Below are 21920 nucleotides of genomic sequence, written 5' to 3'. Positions count from 1 at the left end.
TGAATGAAACCTTTGTTTGGCCTGTTTGGGGCCTGAAAGACTAGTCTGTCTTCTGGTATGTCCACTAGTATGTTAATCAAATAAAAATAATGGCACAGGGTGTGCCAAAATGATAAAAACTCATGAACTAGTTAGACAGTAAACTCTGTAAATTGGAATTTGAGAAACCCAGCAACAACGTTGTTAGTTAATTTGACAGAAGAGAGCAATAGAAGGGAAGAGAATAAACGAGCATATAAGAATGAGGTGTTAGTAAATGCAAAACCAAATATGGTACTAGTATTATTCACCGAAACATTTTAAATCTATTCTCTACCCCCACATGACTAGTTTTTTTCATTGGTAATTCTGAGTTATCTGTGTACTTATATTCTCCCTCTGACCAACAGTATCACCTCCAGTCAACCATCAGTTACCTGATTATTGAGAACAGGATATACAGTTGACCCTTAAACAACTCGGGGGCTCGGGCACTCACCCACCACACAGTTGAAAATCCAAGTATAACTTACAGTCAGCCCTCCGAATATTCAGTTCCTCTGTACCTGAGGCACATACAATACTTTAGTACTCACTACTGAAAATAACGCAATATTTGGACCCGAGCAGTTCAAACCCATGTTGTTCAAGGGTCAACCGTAAAAGCTGAGCCTTCACATATTTCTAACAATTTTCCATATCTAAAGCAAAAATAAAATTAAGTTCATCTGACAGGAGACCTTTGGAGTAAATCTAAAGCGTTCTAAATAAAGGCTGCTGGAGAGCCACTGAAAGATTTTTTCATCAGTCTCAACCTAACACTTCAATAAAAGATATACCTAAAGAACCTTTTCTGTTCCATGCTCTGACAACATCTCATCTACTTGTAATTCTGACAAAAGATGACAGTGTTGCTCCTTTAACATTTTCCCCCTAATTTTCTAATTACCATTACTACTTTAATACTACCAACATATTTACTATTTTACTTTGTATTATAAAAATTTTCAAACATACACAAGAGTAGAAAGAACAGTAAAGTACCCACCAAACCACTTCAATAACCAACATGTTGCCAAACTTGTTTCATTTGCCTCTGGCCCAACCCGAGCCCACCCCAAAATACATACCCCCCTCCCAAAATACATACCCCACACATACACACATTTATTTTTGCCCAAGTATTTAAATGCAAGTTCTAGACATGCCATTTGACCCATACTGTTATATGCATCTTTAAAAGACCTTAAAAAAACACAAAACAGTATCACGATCTTAATTTAACCATAACTTAAAAAAATTATCTAATATCTACTTTATATTCCAATTTCTCAACCGCCTCAGAGATGTCTTTTATCTTTTTATTACTGAAACTTTCAAACCTATAGAAAAATAGGGAAAAAAGTATAACAAATTCCCATATACCTATCATCCAATTCAATAATTTACTTATAAGCAGTCTTTACCCCCATCTCAGATTATTATATAAGGTATCCCAGACACATTACTTTATCCATACATAGTTTGGTATATATGATGTCGTTTTACAGTTTGAATCGGAATCCAAACTTGACCCTCACAGTGTGCTCAGTTGTTTCTGAAGTCTCCTTTATTCTATATTAAAGAATAATTTTTATTCTCTCCCACCCCCTGCCTCCAAGTCTACTCCTTTTCCAATGCTGTCGTTGGAGACCCCAGGGCTTCTGACCTGAAGAATGACCTCTTCTTCTGTATTAGACAGACTGCTTCCTCACAGTATGAAAGTATGATACTCCCATGTTTTAAGCTGGTAATTAGTTGTACAGGCTTGACCAAACTCAGGTTCAAATTTTCAGGCACAAAAACTACATAAGGAATGTTATGTTCTTCCTATTGTACCACATCATGAGGCACAGAATGTCTGTTTGCCCCATTTTCAGTGATGTAAAAGGTTGATCAGTTCACCTGATGTAGGCCTGATCCTTCCACTATAAAGTTCCGCATCCAGCTTTGACCTAATGGTTTTAGTATCCATTGACGATGGTTACCAAGATCCATTATATGATTACGGATTACAAAAAAAGTTTTTAAATCCATTCTTCCTTTTGCTTATATTCATTGAAATCTTTCCATAAAGAACTTGATCACAGAAACATTTGTTACTCTGAAATCAATGATTCTCTCCCTTAACCAGTTTTTAGAGTAGTGAGTTGATGTAACCTCCAAAGGTTTATTTTAGCATAATTATAAACTCATTTATATATTTGATAATTTTGAGTCCACTTAAGTATTATTTTTTTAGATGCCAATATTATCCCATCTTAGGCCAAGGGAATCTCTTCAAATTGGTGTGTGTGCATGTTTCAAAAGAAGAATATATTGACTTTACTTCAGGCCAGATTTACTGTGAGGCAGACGGTCGGTGTAACTAATATATGCAGGAAAAAAATAATATACCAGCAAAAAGAAATCCACAAACTCAGAGAATACACTGAGATAATGGCACAAGTACTAATAAGTCTCCTGCTACACCGAGAGGAAATACTTAGGAGATCTTTTTCAGCTGAACTGTAAGCACACAGTCTCTCCACTCTTTGGAATCTTTCCAAGAAATACTACCCCATGTCAACCCACCTCCACACCCCAATCTTACAGCTCCACAGGTTTACATAAATTTCTCAAAATCTGTTTAAAAGGAAAAATAATTCAGCCTCTCAAAATAACTCTCCAAGCAAAGAATTTTTCTCTCTTCTACCCTTAAAAGCATGTAATTTTCTCATTTGGCTGTCAGTGTGTATGCTTGCAGTGCTTGAGTAAAAGGTGGAGGTGTGGGGAAGATTATCAGAGGCAGTTTCACTTGTGTCTGTCCACTCTGCACTTATCGTTCTACAAGTCCTGCTATGAACTGCTTACTGTCATCTCTGTATCAAGGGACTGGAAAAATCAAGGGATAAAGATGTCTTATAAAACTCAGCATCTTGATGTGGGTAAAACAGCACATAAACTGCTTTCATCACTATTTGACCCTTAAGAATCCAGGGACACATTGCTATTATCAAGGTAACACCATTTCCCATTCAGTTTACTCTTTGTTCATCATGGATCCATAATGACTGCATACTACAATAAGGTCATACACGTAGACACTTGTTCCCAGACACAAATTCGAATTTATTCAGAGCTCTAATGGGAAATCCCATGACTTATTCCTCCAGGATCTGTTTTATGATAAACCAGGATCATGGGCAAGGACCACATGTCGAATTTCTTTGTGGCCTGTTGATGCTTCTTACAATTGGAACAAAGTCCCTGAAGATCTCCATGGTGGTGAAGAGCACACTTCTTCTTCTCAGGCAGCAGTACACTCACATGATTCTCATAAATCTGCTTCATGCTAGTAAAGGCTCCATATTACATTATCCCAAACAACAGCAATTGTGGATCAAGGGGAGGTCTCAGCAGTTTTTCATCAGTTGCATGTAAATTTATGTCAACTGTTCCACAGGAGTTCACAGGGCTGAAGATGAAAAACCTGGGAAAGACTGGCATCTGGTCTTTGGGATGGTCCTATTAGGGTCAGGCAAGCTCACCCTTGCCCCCATCATCACCCCATTGCCTTCTGTTTGTGAAATCTGTTTTGAAATCCTTTGTCCTAATGCTCACCTTTCTTCACCTCCCTCACAAGTGCTCCTGGAGCCACTGCAGGACTCTGGCTCCAGAGGTGAGTGCAAGACTCATCAGACAAAGGGTGTTTCACATAGTAGCTGATGTGTTCACAAACAGCCTAGTATAAGTACTCAACGGTTAGGTAGTGCTTTTGGTAAGAAAGCAGCAGTGACTGAGTAACAATGTCCCAGAGGAAGTGCTCAACTGCCTAATTTCTTCTCTCTCAAAAGTCCTGGAAGAATGACAAATTCAGAGCTATCCATAGTGGTGCTGCAGATCTCACAGATGAAAATATTATAGCAAAAATACTGGTCCACCTGGAAGATTGTGTGGAACGTGTGTATACACATCTGTCACTGTCATATTTTCTGAAGCAATGCCAGAGTTTAGGTAGAGCCTCACACATTTCAGACACGACCCCCCAGCACTGGCACATATAATACTGGATAGATCTTCAAAGTGGGTCTATAGACAGCAAGAAGATCATCATAATTAGATATTTCTAAGGAGAATGAGAGAGTTAAATAGCAATAAAAGTCAAAGGTCAAAAGAAATCTTAGCCCATCATCGACAAAGAAAATTGGATATGAAAAGCAATGGAAAATGTGCTATCATTCCAAAACCCCAGGTTCCCTTTGCTACACATCTGGCCACCCAGTGGCATCCTTCAGCTCCAAGTAAGGCTGCTTCTTCTCTTGGTTTAGATCGTTATATGATCCATCCAGATAAAAGACAGCTCCTGAGATCTGTTGTTGCTTATGGCCAGAAACCCAAGAGACAAAATGTCCCACTGGGGTTTGAACATGCACAAGGCCATGTAAGCATTCCTCCCCACCATAACTGCTCAGCCTCTGAAATTTCCCCTTTCATCCCCAGAAAACTCTCTTTCATGATTTCAGCCTCACAGACATCTTTCAGAAAGAGTAGGCAGTCGTGCAGTATTGCTCAAGCCCTATAAAATGCATGAAACACGTTATTTCTCAGGTCTCTAAACCCACAGGCTACGCATGAGAGAAATGAGACTCGTGACAACCAAGAAGTCACATCTTTGACTGGCAGGGTCAGCCTTGGCCATTGACCATCTTCACTTTGGGCTTCAACTACAACCACTTGGCCCTGGTACAGCCTGCTCACAGCTGTTGCACATATACTTATTCCAGAGACAAGTCTTGTGCCCAGCAGGGATGCTAAACAGCTGCCCCATCTCTATCTCAACAGTCACATGGTATCTGCTTTACTGAAATGGCAGCTTAACATAATGGTGGAATCACTGTTCTCACAACACTTCTTCAGTTAAGATACATATCCACTCTGTAGGGCTTGAAAAACAGGCCATGCTCTACTACTATTGTGATTAAGGCTTTACTTCCACACAGCTGTACCAAATTAGTAACTTAGCCCAAACCTCAGTGGAGACAGATACATAGTCCTGTTCAACAATTAATTGTTATATTAAGATTTGACTAACAGGATTTGAAGAGTCTGGAGCTATCTAACAGGTCAGAAGCAGGCTATACACACTGAGAGAGAGAGTGTGTGTGTGTATCTCCCAGGTGCTAAAGCCCATATACTACTTCACTGCTTAAACAATAGGTTGTCAATCAAATATCACTGCATCCATCCCCCAAGTGTGCACCATCAAGGCTCAAGCTCAGAATCCTTAATCTCCATGTCCAGTCGCTCTCAGCAGCCTCTAACTTTCATCATCTCATCCATGGCTGAGGCCCAGCTCATTCAGACATCCACTACAAGCTGCCCTACATATGCAGGTCCTGCCCTGCTACTATGCCATTTGATATGATCTGAAGAGTCTTTCACAGCTTCCTCGCTACCGGGCACAAGATGCTTCAAGCTCATCTTTTCCATCTCCCCCAAACCTGGAATCAGCCACTTCCCCAAGGAGCCATGAATCTCTCTAGTGGAAAATAGTATTTAATGCTGGGACTGTTCATTGGTACTAAGTGATCACTATTTCTAGGCCTTGTTAGTATTTATAATAAACTTACATACAAAAGCCTGTGAATAAAAAGCAACTTACAGGCAAAGGAAACAGCTTCCCATTTACTTTTATACAGAGACTATTGGGATAGTTATCTTCTTGAGGGCAACTCGTCTCTGCCAGGCAAAGTCTGCATTAAAGAAAAAAAAGAAATACTCTTAAATAGTGTACTCAAACATGCTTATGTATTTACAAATTCAGGACTATATACATATAGTTACAAGTATAAAATTAAAGTAACAAGAAAATTTCAAACTCACCTCAACTGAACTTGGACTGTATAATCTCTCCTACCACCTGGCAAAAAATCCCTGTTGGAAAGAGAAAAAAATTGGGTTAAGAAAACACAACTAGAATTCACAGAAACATTCTCAACAGAAAAAAGCATTATTGGTATTTTTACTCTTAGTCCTTAAAAAATGAACACTACCTTACCAATAGCACAAGGCTTAATTAAAACTGTAGTTATGAAAGCCCTCATTTGCTTAACATTTAGTCTTGTCTTTATGGCAATTTTAAAGTATTTTCAATTCATGGGAACTTTCGCAATACAATTTTTATTTCAACAGACAACAGACTTGGTTACAGGAAAAGGAGCATGGTTCTAAAAGCGTTTAATAAATTAATTGTTTACTTACAGTGGTTCTGAAGCCTTGGCCGAGCATTCTAATCACTTGCAAATTTTGTTTGAATACACAGGCCCACTCATCAGATATTCTTATTGCTTCTGAAGCACAGTCTGAGCATTAGTAGTTTTTACAACTCCTCAGGTGATTCTAATAAAGAACTAGGCTAGAGAACTGGTGTCTAGAGCCTCAGAACCTCTATACCACAGCAACTTCATAACTATGTACCCGAATAAGGAAACAGAATCTCTTAAAATTTCTAGATGAGAACCTAACAGAGTCCCATGTGAAATATCTCTGGGGATGGAACCTCCTAAACACTTGCCACTCAAAATGGAGTCCACAATGAAGCAGCATTGTAACTGCTTGGGAGCTTCTTAGTTAGAAACGCAGAATCTCAGGCTCCACTCCAAAACTACAGAATTAGAATCTGAATTTTAGTAAGATTCCCAAAGTGACATGTATTCACTTTACAGTTTAAGAAACCTTCTCCTTAGCCATTATCATAAATCCTGGACTGCGTCAGAGAGAAGATCATTAGAGATTAGTCCTGTCTTGAGAGTACATATAGCCCTCCATCTTGTTCCAACTTGCTTCTTACTGCTTCCAATTCTCTATGTTCACTGGAAGGCAGTAAAGCACAGTAGTGATCAGCCTGAGTTCCATAGTCCCAAACTGTATGACCCTGGGCAAATTACCTAACCTTTCTGTGCCTCAGTTACATCTGTTAAAGATGGAAAATTACTACATCTACTTCATGAAGTTGTTGTGACAAACGTGTTAATACTACATGTGAAGTGCCTGGATATAAGAAGTGCTCAACAAGTGTGAGCAGCTGGCTGCTATTATTGTTAACTGTTTCTCTTGCCAGTAGTAGCTTCCGCATTTCTCAAATGCCTATTCAAAATATCCTAGACAACACTGACCTCTTGAGAGTAACTCATATCATTCCGCTCATTAAAATCAAGAAACACTGCAAAGTCTGGGTGCTGGAGCATCAAAGACAAATAAGACATAATATTTGCTCTCAAAGGTCTCATATGCTAGTAAGTAACAAATATATACAACTAAAATAATATGTGGTAAGTGTTACAGTACATTATGAAAAATAAGTGTTACAGAAAAGAGGGAAATTCAATTTTGTCTTGAAAGTTCAAGGCAGTTACCACAATCAGTCCAAACAAATTAGAAAACAGGGTTTGTACAGCAGTGGTTCTATTTCCACGTAGAGAGACACACTTCCATCAGTAACAGTGTCTTCACTAGTAGGGTGATTCTCAACAGAAGGAAAGGTGAGTATCAACCAGAGATACATGGCAGAAACTTGTTAGGTTGGGAACATAATTTTCAAAAAGAGAAAAGACAAAAGATGAACCTAGAAAGATAAATGGGAGAATGTTATAAAGGGTTTTGAATGGTTCACTAAGGATTTATACTTTATTCCAGTAAGGGAAATTAACATAAACTGGGAAATGCAATGTGTTACAGATCTTCACAAATGTGACGAGTAATGACTAAGCATCTTCTGACATTCATTTTCTGCCAGTCACTGCTCTAGGAACTTGCACATGTTGAACTCATTTATCAGCTATAAAGGCATTTACTATATGCCAGGCACTGTGACAGGCTCTGAGAATATAAAAATGAGTAAGAGATGTTGAATTTACAAACTTCTTAGTGAAACCAAGTAGTCAAATAAATGCTTTAATAGAAAATAAGTACATAGGAGTAGTACAGAGAGAGACAAATGATGAATTTGGGGAAATGTGAAAAGGCATCACAGAAGAGGGAAGACTTGAACTGGCCCTTAAAACATGACTCAGGTTTGCCAAACAGAGTAAGGAGGAAGAGGATATGCAAAGATGCACAGCTATGAAAGTCTAGCTAGAGTACAGGCTGCTAAAGAAGAGTGACAGGAGATGAGATGATTAAAAAAAGTTTAGTAGATCCTACAGAGGCCACTTCTCCAAAGTCGAGAAACAAAACTAACCTACCACATACATAAAAATACAAAGAGCAACTTAGACAAAATGAGATGGCAGAGGAACATTTTCCAGATGAAGGAACGAGATAAAACTCCAGAAGAAAAACTACGTGAAGCAGAGATAGGCAATCTACCCAAGAAAGAGTAATGATTGCAAGATGATCGAAGAATTTGGGAGAAGAATGGATGCACAGGGTGAGAAGTTAGAAGTTTTTAACAGAGTTAGAAAATATAGTGAACAACCAGAGATGAAGAATATAATAACTGAAATGAAAAATATACTAGAAGGAATCAACAACAGACTAAATGATACAGAGGAATGGATCAGTGGGCTGGAAGACAGTAGCAGAAATCACTGCCACTGAACAGAAAAAAGAAAAAAGAATGAAAAGAAATGAGGATAGTTTAAGAAACCTCTGGGACATCAAAAATCACTAATAATTCACATTATAGGGGCCCCCAAAAGGAGAAGAGAAAGAGAAAGGGCCTGAGAACATATTTGAAGACATAACAGCTGAAAACCTCCTTAAGGTGGAAAAGGAAGGAAAAATAAACAAATGGGACCTAATCAAATATAAAAGCTTTTACAAAGCAAAGTAAACCATCCACAAAACAAAAAGACAATGTACGGAATGGCAGAAAATATTTGCAGATGATATGACTGATAAGGAATCAATATCCAACATTTATAAACAGCTCATACAACTCAACATAAAAAAAAAAACCCGATTAAAAAATGAACAGAACCGAACAGACATTTTTCCAAAAAGGAAATGCAGATGGCCAACAACATTGTTAATCATCAGAGAAATGTAAGTCAAAACTACAATGAGGTATCACCTCACATGAGTCAGAAGGGCTATCATCAAAAAGTCTACAAATAATAAATGCTGGAGAAGGTGTGGAGGAAAAGGAACCCTGCTACACTGTTGGTGGGAATGCAAATTGGTGCAGCCACTATGGAGTACAGTGTGGAGGTTCCCTTAAAAACTAGTTACCATATGATCCAGCAATCCCACTCCCAGGCATATATCCAGGAGACAAACACTCTTAATTCAAAAAGATACATGCACCCCAACGTTCACAGCAGCACTACAATAGTCAAGACATGGAAGCAACCTAAGTGTCCATCAACAGATGAATGGATAAAGAAGATACAGATACACACAGACACACACACACACACACACACACACACACAAAAACACAATGGAGTATTACTTAGCCATAAAAAGAATAAAATATTGTCATTTTTAGCAACATGGGTGGACCAAGAGATTATCATACTAAGTGAAGTAAGTCAGACAGAGAAAGACAAATATTATATACCACTTATATGTGGAATCTAAAAAAAATAACACAAATGAACTTATTTACAAAACAGAAAACAAACTCACAGACACAGAAAACAGACTTACGGTTTTCAAAAGGGAAAGAGGGCTAGGGGTAGGGATAAATTAAGAGTATGGGATTAAAAGATACCACCATATATATAAAATAGATAATAAGGATTTACAGTACAGCACATGGAACTATATTCAATATCTTGTAACAACCTATAATGGAAAAGAATCTATAAAAGATACATATAGGGCTTCCCTGGTGGCGCAGTGGTTGAGAGTCCGTCTGCCGATGCAGGGGACACGGGTTCGTGCCCCGGTCTGGGAAGATCCCATGTGCCGCGGAGCGGCTGGGCCCGTGAGCCATGGCCGCTGAGCCTGTGCGTCCGGAGCCTGTGCTCCGCAACAGGAGAGGCCACAACAGTGAGAGGCCCGCGTACCGCAAAAAAAAAAAAAAGATACATATATATCTGAATAACTTAGCTGCACCTCCCCCTGAAACTGATGCAATACTGTAAATCAACTATACTTCAATTTAAAAAATTAAATTTTAAAAAAAGAAGATGAGTAGAGTAGGATGTTGAAGAGACTTGTCAAGCAATGGAGTCTGGACTTCATAAGGTTTTTAAGCACAAGAAAGAAAAAACTGAATGGGCTTTAGAAAGATCACTTGGTCAGCTGGGAGAGTTAGGAGGTCATTACAATTGTATAGGCAAAAGATGAGGGCTTGAAAGTTATTTAAACATAAATATCACTGAATGATATTTAGGGATAATAACTGATAGGACTCAGTGACTGACTAGATACAGGTAGGATAAGGGGACCTAGGATGGTACCCAGGTTTCGGAATGGGGCAACTGGATAGATGGTGATGCTACTCACCAGGATAAGCAGAGGTAGAGCCAGTAATGGCATTCAACCCCCAACCACTGAGTGAGGTGGTGATTATTTTTCCAATTTTACACACTGGGTAAATAAGATTCAATAGGCTTTAGGAACTTACCTAGGGGCTGACAGACTTAAATGATTGAGCCAGAATTCACATTCCAATTGATACTACTCTAAAGACCATGCTAACTCCCTCAAAGGTAGAGTTAATTCAAGTTTTAAATCTTGAAAGAGACATAAAAGAAGGATCAACAGAGTGTAGCAAACTGAGGGGATGTGGTAGATGAAGTATGGGATAATACAAAGAGGCCTGTCCAGGCAGATCCCATGCCATTAATGAAATAGGCAATAAACTGAAATATATACTAAGCAAAAATCTCTTTGAAGCCAGTTAATAAAAAAAAAAAAAAAGCACATCCACGGATACTATCACAGAGCAGTGAGAAGAGAATCACACGCTGATTTCGGGAACATGCAAGAGATGTCAGTGTAAGAAACTGAGAGAGCATGATTACAGAGGCAATGGTACCCAATGGAAGGAGTGGTGCTATAGCCAAGAACAGAGCTGAACTCACTATTCAATAGTTATAAGATGTAATAGAAAAAAAACCCAACCCAAACCTGAATGTATTCACGCCTCTGGTTTACACCTTATCACCATTACAGGCAAAGGGGAGGAGCTGGATGCACAGCAGTTCTCAAATTTGCACACTGGAAACACCTGGGGAGTTTTAAAAACTACTGCTGTTTGGGTTCCACCCTCAGAGATTCTAATTTAATTGGTATGAATGAAATCTGGGTATTTGGAGTCTTAAAGGCTCCCCAGTTGATTCTAATATGCAGCAAAATTTGAGAACCATAGGGATAGAAGTCAAATGATACCACAAGGTGCACAATTATCCAAATCCAGAATGTGTAATATGCTAACAGAGTCAAATGAACCACTTTTTTCCAAAGAAAGTGGTAGGAAGTACTGTAAGAGCAGAACCAGAGCTCCTTGGAGAGGTTATCTTTCCAGAACTGGGGCAGAGAAAATAAAAGATGAGCCTGGAGCAGTAAAGTAGTCCTCAGAAATGCGTGGAGACATATCAAAAGGGCATAGGAGCCAACCTGAAAGAATGGCCAATAGCCAAAGGTAGAACAGTTTGAGCAACAATATGAATTATATAGCACTGGATTATAACCCAGAGTACTCCAGGGCCCACACAGATACAAGCAAGTAACTGAATAAATAAATGTGGGGCAAGGGACGGCCCTTCCTTACAAAAGAATAACTCCAATGTGGAAAAGAATAACAACAACAGAAAAATCACATCATTGGAACACAAGAGTGTTTATGATGAAGTAAGTACTGAAGGCAAGATCCATGAGTGAATGCTAAATTGGTGGGAAAAATCTGAAGATAAACAGAATATGTGCCTAGTCTCAAAATATCTCCCCCAAGATATTTATTAATAACAAAGGAAAAAAACAGCAACTTTACAGTGCAGAAGTCTGGTGAACAGTACCTTACCCAAGTGATCAAAATTAACATCACCAAATGTAAGATGTATCAATATTATGGAGCACTGTTATGATACACTGAGAAGGGCATATAACTTGAGGTACTCTTGCTAAAAATGCATAATCTCAATCTAATCATGACAAAACATCAGACAAACCCAAACTGAGGAACGTTCTACAAAATATCTGATCAGTACTCCACAAAAATATCAAAAGTTAAGAAAGAGAAGAAAACACTAAGAAACCATCACAGACTGAAAGAGACTAATGACACAACCATTAAATGTGATTTGGGATCTTGGATTGGATCCAGGAACAGAAATTAATTAGCAGAAATACTGATGAGGGCTTCCCTGGTGGCGCAGTGGCTGAGAGTCCGCCTGCCGATGCAAGGCACATGGGTTCGTGCCCCGGTCCGGGAAGATCCCACATGCCGCAGAGCGGCTGGGCCCGTGAGCCATGGCCGCTGAGCCTGCGCGTCTGGAGCCCGTGCTCTGCGACGGGAGAGGCCACAACAGTGAGAGGCCCGCGTACCACAAAACAAAAAACAAAACACAAAAACTGATGAAACCTGAATAAAGACTGTAGTTTAGTTAATAGTATTACACCAAGGTTAATTTCTTGGTTTTGATAACTGCACTTATAATTATGCAACATGGTAATATTAAAGGAACTGGCTGAAGAGTATTATCTACTACTTTCACATCTTTTCTATAAACCTAAGATTACTTCAAAGTAAAAAGTTTTTTTTTAAATCTTGGGAGACATAAAAGTCAAAATAATACATGTCTGAATACTGAAGAACAACTGAGAAAATTTCAATATAGGGTAGACACTTTTATATTAAAGAATTATTAATTTTTTAGTGTGATTACATTAAAAATTAGAGATGTATCTTGAGGTATTTCTGGGTGAGACTACACGATGTCTGCAATTTCCTTTAAAATATTTCAGGAAAAAAGTTGAGGAGTGGTCACATACAGATTCCAAAATGTTGATAATTATTAAACCTAGGTAATGGGTACCAAACTGTTACTTCTGCTTCTTAGGAAGGAGATTTTTTACTATTTGATTACCCAACTCTGAAAAGGTTGGAGTTTGCATGCACATGTGTATGTGTGTTTTGTCTTCTTTGCCGGTAGGATCACAAATAGCCTTACTTTTATGGTTAATTTTTTTTTAATTTTTATTGTGGTTAAATATTCATAGGATAAAATTTATCATGTTAACCATCTTAAAGTGTATAGTTCTATGGCTTTAAGTACATTCACAGTATACCATCACCACCATCCATCTGCAGAACATGATTAAAATTTTTAATTGAAAATAATTATTTAAATTTTAGTCATTCATTTTTTTTGACTAGTTAATACATTCACATAGTTCAAACTTCAAAAAGATACAAAAAAGGATATAAAGTGAAGAGACTCCCCCAATTCCGACCCCGGCCACCTGATTCCCTCCTCCAGAGGCAGCTTATCATATTTGTCCAGACATATTTTATGCACTTAAGCAAATTACACACACACACCTTTTTAAGGCAAACGGTACATATTATTCACAATTCCATGCTGAGTAAATAATCTCCTTCCTTCAAAGGCCCACCCAACACCCTAAAGAAGCTTTCCCAGACCACCAACGTTAATAGTAATCTTCTCCTATAAATCAGCTCTTATTTGTCATTACTGAATTGGCTCTTTTCATGCTGGCTCTTGCAATGCCAACAATCATTTTAGGTATATGAGCTAGTTCACTAGCGAGACTGCAAGCAACTTGTAGAAAAGAGGCATGTCATACAATACAGTGTTTTGTACCTAATAAACACTTAGTAAATGTTCTCAAGCAAGGAATCATCAATGAATAACAAACAAAACTTAATAATAATGATATGGCTTGGATATAAAATATAATTTTTCATTTATCCTATTAATTTTTTAGTTGGTTTATTACTATCCCCAAGATTGAAAGTACTTCCAATTTATAAAAACTGCCTGCAATGTCTTGCCCCCGGTGGACATGAACTCCATCAAGCTACATTCATTTTACTTCTTTGATAATTTCCTCCTCTAAATTTTCTCTACTTTTCCTAAAACCTCTATTATTTGGATATTGGGTCTTTTGGACTAATCCTTAGTACTGTCTCTTTTTTTTTCTTTTAATCTTATTTTTCAACACTTTGTCTTTTTCCCTTTTGTGGGAGAGCCAGACTATCTAAGCACTACTTTTTGGGAGCTCAAATTTTACCAGGTCAAGTTATAAAATCATTCTGAGACTTTGTTGAGAGCAGTGATGTGATTAACGAAAGAATCTAAAGCTGTGTGTGTCCCATACTCTTCCACATAACAACAGTGCATCTTCAAGATATCAGGATGTTTAATAGAGAGAGAGGCCCATAAATTTGGATCCACCACCCTGGGAGATTGACAATACACATTAACATATTAAAGACTGAAAAGTCTGGCTTTAAGAACTTATGTACCTACGTTGAATACAGAATTTCCAAAACTTACTGCTGAATCTTTACTTTTTAAAAACTCCTATTAACATCTCAGAGAAGGTGAGTGTTCTAATGAAGAGCTGAAAGGATGCAAAAAACCTCTAATTTGCTCAACTCTTTGTTCCAACTTTTAACTCTACAATCCCAGAAAATCATGTGACCTCCGGGAGTCTCAGTTTTCTTATGCTAAATTTTTCTAAAGTCTTATAAATAATATATTATTAACACCAAGGATGACTATATTTTTAACTGGGAAAGTATATACTACAGATTTCCTTTTCTTTCCTCCTATCTCTTAGTTCATTTGCTCTTTATAAATGTGTTTAAGTTTACCCTATTTTTTGAAATGGAAAAGCTAAGAGTATTTTTCATAATTGTTTTCATATTTCTGCTAATTTTTTGGTCTAGGTGAGCATATAGCTCAGAATGGTCCCAGTTTATGTTCTTATCCCAGAAAAAATTATTAATAATATCCATTTTCACTCTAAAAATGCCTATGTTTGGATGATGAAGTTTATGGTCACTCTATCTTTATTCTGTTACCACAAATTCTTTATGTTGCTATATTTAGAATAAAAGTTTCATTAAAAAAAAGTTACTGCCAAAAGTAATTCAAAGGGGTTTTATTCAAAAGTTAAAATTTTTTTCTAACAGAGTATTTATTAAATATTTGGCTAACCTTAGTCAAAATATACTATGCTTACTTAAGGAGAAATGGCCCAACTGTTATGGACTGAACTGTGTTCCCCCAAAATTCATATGCTGAAGCCCTAACCCCCAGTGTGACTGTCTGTGGAGTTGGGGACTTTAAAGAGGTCATTAAGATTGAATGAGGTCATAAGGGTGGGGCCTTAATCCACTAGGACTGGTGTCCTTATAAGAAGAAGAAGAGACACCAGGAATACACAGGCACACAGAGGAAAGGCCATGTGAGTACACACAGCAAGAAGGCAGCCATCTGCAAGCCAAGGAGGGAGGGCTCAGAAGAAACCAAATCTGTCAACACCTTAGTCTTGGACTTCAAGCCTCCTGAAATGTGAGAAGACAAATTTCTGTTGTTTAAGCCACCCAGTCTGTGGTACTCTGTTATGGCAGGCCTAGCAGACTAATACACCAACATCCTGGAGAATATATTCCAAACTCCTCTTACCTGGATATGCATATCTCTCTAACTTGTTGAGGTGTCAGAGCAAAAATAAAAAACTTCTCTTGAAACCGTTGAATACTGCTTTGAACTGGGGAAGAAAAAAAAAGAAAGATAATATTCCAATAACAAATCCAATAACAGATGAACCTGCAATAACCAGGCACTTCTGATAAAGAGTCTGCCGAATTCTGAAACTTTTATGGTTAAAATACACCAATATAAAGTACTAAGCTACATTCATCTTGGACTCATGAAAGTAAAGTCACTCTAAAGCAGGTTCAATGTAAACATTTGTCATTCTTTATTCTAACATACTAATTTTAATCAAAATACAACACAACCTTCGGGCTTCCCTGGTGGCGCAGTGGTTGAGAGTCTGCCTGCGATGCAGGGGACACGGGTTCGTGCCCCAGTCCGGGAAGATCCCACATGCCGCAGAGCGGCTAGGGCCGTGAGCCGTGGCCGCTGAGCCTGCGCGTCCGGAGCCTGCGCTCCGCAATGGGAGAGGCCACAACAGTGAGAGGCCCGCGTACCGCAAAAAAAAAAAAAAAAAAAAAATATATATATATATATACACACACACATATATATATGTATATATACATATATATATATAAATATAAAAAACACAACCTTCAAAATTATATTTCATCCTTGACTACGGTATCATCTAATGAAAAGTCTGAGGAAGTCAAAAACACCCCCCAGGAGAATTCTATCCAAGATTCAGGTCTCTTTTGTTCTTGTATGTTTTGTTTCGTTTCTTTTGTTGTTGTGTTTTATTTTCAATACTTTATATTCAATTACACAGAGCATTCATATAAGATTAAATTTTAAAACTTCTAGGTTGGGAGACTTATTAAGACACAAAATAATTATCGGCATACACATGATTAGCTAGTTTAAAAAGATTATCTAATGAAGTCATCCTTCAGAAGTGTATTATTAAAAACTGAAGTGTATTTTCTTCTCAAAGAACTTTAACAGATTCAATGATGTTCTAGTACTCATTAAAACAATGAATGCTTTCAATGAACACTTGACTGAATATGCATCTACACAGCAAAATTTTTCTAATTTTATGAGATTTAAACAGAATATAGAAAACTTGAATCACCTGGAAGAATTTTATCTATACAGAAACAATCACTGTATTAATAATCATCAGTGATGTTTAATACTAAAATACTTTTCTCCCTATACAACAGCTGCAAAGATCATTTGGGGAGGGCAGAGTACTGAGGTTTCACTCTTCTTGTAAAACAGTGGCTTTAATTCAGAATTATGAAAAAAGGAGAATTGTTACCAATTGTTCAATCACAGAAATCATTCATTTCCTTTATCTCAGTTCTCCGTCTTCATCCCCTATATCCAGTTAGTCATTAAGTCCTGTTTTGTTTTGTTTTTTAATTTTCTTATTGGCTGCCCCCTATTTTCACTACCACCATCCTACTCAAAACCTATTATTACTTTGTACAAATGAAGGAGCAACCCTGCCTCTCTGCCAGTCCCTCATGAGAACACAAGTGCAGAGCTGGTAATCCTCAGCACCACTTTTTCATCACCATTCCTCTGCTGAAAAATGCTAAGCAGAACTTATCTGTGAATGAACCATGTCTAAAACTCCTTTATCTATGAGAACCTCCATAACAATGGCCTCAACTCTTTCTTAACAAATCTACATTTCCAGTGTCTCCCCAAGTCCTGCTCTATTCACTGTCAGGTCTCACAACTGTGTCATTTTTATTTCTACTCCTGTGACTACTCACAGTTCTCACCTTTCCTGATGCCCACTCTCCGACACACTCCATCAATTCAAAGCAGGCACATTCACCCTTCAAAGCTCCCTCAAGTGTCCCTCCTACTCCAAAAAGTCTTGATTAACTTCTTCATTCATTAGGCCAATACAGTATTTGAGCTTTAGGTTCACAAGTTATAGGGCTTCGTCATACAAGCATATAACTGCTTGCTACTTTTCTCTCATGTTAATATTCTCTCTCCAACTAAACAGCAAAATTCCTAAAGCCCACTCCATACTTCTGACTTCTCCACAATTAGGCTACATGACCATATCCAAATTAAATCCTCATTATATACTTGTTAACTGAGTTAACAGAAATGAATTTATCCAAATTCTTTAGAAGTGAGATTGTGAAGTGATTTAATGGCTTTACATTAATGTGCATATCACTTTAAACCTGTTTAACTACACCCAGAGGCTTAATGAGTATTTCCTAATATTCAGAAATTTAAGAATAAGAAAAGATGCTGACGCTCATTAATTTGTCACCTATCAGATTACAAAGATGAAAAGACCAACAACAACACAATGCTGATGAGGTGTAGGGAAAATAATACATTCATACATTATTGGGAGTATAAATTGCTATGATGCTTCTGAAGCAACCAAAATTTCTCTACAAAAGTTGAATATCAAAATATTAAATAATCATACTCCTTGACCCAAAATAGTCATATCTAGGCATTTACATTTCATGAATATGCAACGCAAGTATTCAGAAACACATATGCAAAAATGCTCACAGCAGCAATGTTTCTAAGACTGCAAGAATAGTGCCCAAGATATGTTATACACTAAAATACTTCTGAATAAATAATAAAAACTGAAAACAACTGAAAATGTACATCTACAGAATACTGGTTCAGTTATGGTACATCTACAAGATAACAGACTTACTATAATCTACAGATGTACAATATATTTCTAAGAAATACAGTTAAGAAAGATTGTCAAGGCGCAGAACTCCAGAGGGCACTTTTCACAGTGGTACAAGTAGAATAATGCCTACTACCTCCACCAGAAAAGTGGCACAGTGGTTCTGTGGTTAGAAGAGCGTTGTTTAATGAAGGGGAAGAGAAAAAAGATGACATAATACGCAGAGAAACAGTTAATTATTGATATGACTCAAGCTGAGTAATAAATGAGGTTATGAGGGACTTTCCCTTTTTGTTATACTTCTATGTTTGAATTTTCAATTACTAGCATAAATTACTTTTGTAATCTGAAAAGCACAATGAAAAAATTTTAAGGAATCAAAGACTCATAATACTTTGAAGGTATTTCACAAAATACCAAACAGCTAGACATATCGCCATGTAGATGTTTGTAAACAGAGTGAACAAAAAGAGCTAGTCACAGAAGAACATATACACAGTATACCATCATATAAATTTCAAAAGCAATCCAATTAAACATTACATTTTTTTATACACATATGGTAAAACAAGCAAAAGAGAGAAACACAAAATCCAGAATAGTGATTTAACTCAAAAAGGAAAAGGCAAGGAAATGGCTTCAAAGATACTGGCAATGTTCCTTTCTTAAAAACTGTGCAGTGGTTTCACAGGTGTTCATTCATGGATATTCTTTATAACAATGTTTTTTATGTATTCTTTTGTACAGACTGAATACAGACAAACTTTTTAAAGAGAAAGGATTTCATCACCACAAGAAATTATCTTAAAAAAAGAAGAGAAGAAAGAAAACAGAAAATTGAAAAAAAAGACAAAAATACTGCCTGTGAGAGCAAATTAGAATAGCTATTTAAGGGAAGAGAAGAGAGATTTTGTTAGCCTGTTTTCAGATTAGGGGATTATGCATCTGTTACAGTAAAACCTCAGCTATAGAGAACCTCACTTAGTATTACTGTGTACACTCATGCTTTCTAGATGCCACAGATTGTCATTTTAAATGCTAAAATAATTTTATTTAAACAATTTTAATAAAGCCAAACTGCAAAACTATGTAATAATGTATCTTCTTAAGTAGAATATACTCGTCGTGGTTGTTTGGGGGTTTTATTTGGCATCAATACATGCATCTTGCTGTAACAGCGATTCCCTCAATACTAAAGGACTATTGGTTTCAATATTCCCAAGAGGTTTTGGAACGACATTTTTTGACTTTTTGTTTGTTTTTTTTCTACCAGGGCTCTTTCAATCTTTCCCATGTTGTTAATTAATTCCTGCTCAATAGTATGTTGATGGATTAGAAATCATCTAATCAACTACATATTAAATCGTGGGCCACTGACTGGCCCACGGATGTAAAGAATATGTGCTTTGAAATACGGATTTGTTCTCTCTTTCAATTCCTGAGGCTAATTTAATTCTCAGTTCCCAAATGTAAATAGGTTTCTCCATAACAGTGTTCCAGATAAATGGATTTACCCCAAATTTTAATTTTTACAAGTATTTTCAACATTATATAACCAAATCATTAAAACTTAAGGCAATTTCTAAATGTCACTGCATTGCTTTAGACATCATGACACTAAATATTTTCATATGAAGGTTGTTACTGGAAATGATTAAATTTTTCCACTTTTATTTGGCAGACTATATGGTATTACGCCGATTTTTTAACTTTCTACTTCAAAGTCTAAAACAGCCTTTTTTAGATCACTGTTTTATCAATCTGAAATAATAAGACTATATACATTAAGAAAATTCTTTTTTTTTTCTTTTTGGGGAAGGCAGGATAAGGAAATGTTTAAGCCTTGTTATAAACAAAATCTGTTTATAAAGTTTATAAAAGCAATGATAGGCAGAACTCCTGAAAAATACATGAGTCAACAATTTTTTAGCTCAGGAGCAGAAAGTTATTTTATAAGCTCTGAGGTTTTATGGATTTCTTACATTCTAATGTAAGCTGTGAGCAAAAGGCAGGTTTTCTTCTTACCCACTCTTCAACAAAAATGCCTCTGGCGTTATTTTATCTAAGCCACATGAGATACAAAAATTTTATTTTAGTAAATTTATAAAAAGCCTATTACCTTCCTTTAATTGAGGTTAATGAAAGAGAAACTCTATGAAGAATACAGAAAAGTAAGAAAATTCCTATTTCTGTTTCTGAACAAAGGAAAGTATGGAAAGCAAGGCACAAAGCCTCTTAAGAGCTCACTGCTTGGCACACCGCTGACACTAGGAGCAGAGAAGACATGCTGCTGCATCTTCTCTCCATCTCCAGTCATCTTCCTTCCAGGCATTCAATCCGGTTCTGAAACACCTTCCCCTGTAACCAGAACCCCACATGGCCTCTTATGCTCAGTCCTGCCTTAGCCATGTTCCTGAGGAGTTCCATGAGGTAGGGTCACCTAAGCACATTACTCGTCTGACTCTTTCTCTAAACACGAAGAAATAAATTTGCAATAACTCCTAAGAAACATGTGAATGAGCCATGACACAGTATGTACATTGGTATGAACCAAAAACCATGAAAAAAGGACGAACAAAAAAATAAATTATGGAAACATTTTAAGCAGATAAATGAACCTGGTTAAAAAAAAAGTTAAAAATGAAAGTAAAATCATAAAAGAAACACAGCTGGGTAATAAACATTTTAAATGTTTGTTCCTGTTATTAATTTTAAAAATGAAAAATCTAAACAAGATACAAGTTTCCATCTACCGAAATTGCAAAGATCAATAAAGGCAGGAAGTAAAAAGTGCAACGAGAGACATTCTCGCACTTTGTGGAATTTAAACTGGCACAGCTATTCTGGAAACTAATTTAGTGATATGTTATCAAGAGTCCTTACTCTTTGATGCAATAATTCTACTCAAAGGACTTTGCACAAATGCGAACAAACACAGAATCCTTATTTCAGAATGAATGTAATGAAGGAATAAAATGCATTACTCTACCTCCCTGGCTCAGTTTTGTTAAACAAAAACAAAGCAAGGAGAAAGGGCCTGGGAAAAGCACAGCCACCTTGGCCTGCCACCATCAGGCCATACTGACCCCATTAACCAGCCCTGCCCCTCAAAATTTCCTTCTAGTTCAACCAAGATGTACAAGTATAGTCCTATACAAAACTAAAAAAGCACACTGATATATTTAAGAGAGTTTTCAAATGACTTGAGACAAAAAGGGTTCTTCCTAGGATGGAAAGGAAAATGACCTCCCGGACTAACTATGAAATGCTAATTTCCCAAACAATTTATTTTATCAATAAATTCAAATACCTCTGTAAATAATTTCATTAGCCAGTAAGAAAATATGCCATTACAGCACAGAAGTCATAAACCTAGGTATAAATTTGTTAAAGTCACGTGTATCAACGTTTATAATATAAAATTTGCTACATTTTCTAAGCAGTCAACGGTTATTAAACAAAAAGCTAAAAAACGTGTGTCAAACTCTGCCATGTTAGGAAAAAATTAAGTATAAAAGATTTATTCCTTAGGAAAACAGTTTAAAAAGCTATGTTAAACAGAAACTAAGTCTCTTTGTAAAAGCATCAAAAGGTGGAACCACAGCAATAAATAAGATTTGTGTCTTTTCATACAC

At 36.9% G+C, this 21920-nt stretch overlaps 1 protein-coding gene across 17 annotated transcripts in view; it reads right to left on the bottom strand.

Annotated features, from left to right (window-relative positions):
- Positions 1-21920, bottom strand: part of PIAS2 (protein inhibitor of activated STAT 2) — a 98471-nt gene that overhangs the window by 51574 nt on the left and 24977 nt on the right. For all 17 annotated transcript variants that reach the window (XR_013831303.1, XR_013831304.1, XM_079942518.1 and 14 more), the window contains exons 3-5: positions 15612-15696; positions 5884-5934; positions 5663-5753 (exon numbers count right to left, since the gene is read on the bottom strand). Coding sequence is in view for 15 of the 17 variants with exons in the window: in XM_079942518.1 (XP_079798644.1) it covers positions 5663-5753; positions 5884-5934; positions 15612-15696 (227 nt within the window). In the remaining 2 variants the exon portion in view is untranslated. The remainder of the gene's footprint in view (positions 1-5662; positions 5754-5883; positions 5935-15611; positions 15697-21920) is intronic.

The sequence above is a fragment of the Stenella coeruleoalba genome (genome assembly GCF_951394435.1).
Source record: "Stenella coeruleoalba genome assembly, chromosome: 14".
NCBI lineage: Eukaryota > Metazoa > Chordata > Mammalia > Artiodactyla > Delphinidae > Stenella > Stenella coeruleoalba.
This window is presented reverse-complemented; position numbering and strand designations above follow the sequence as displayed.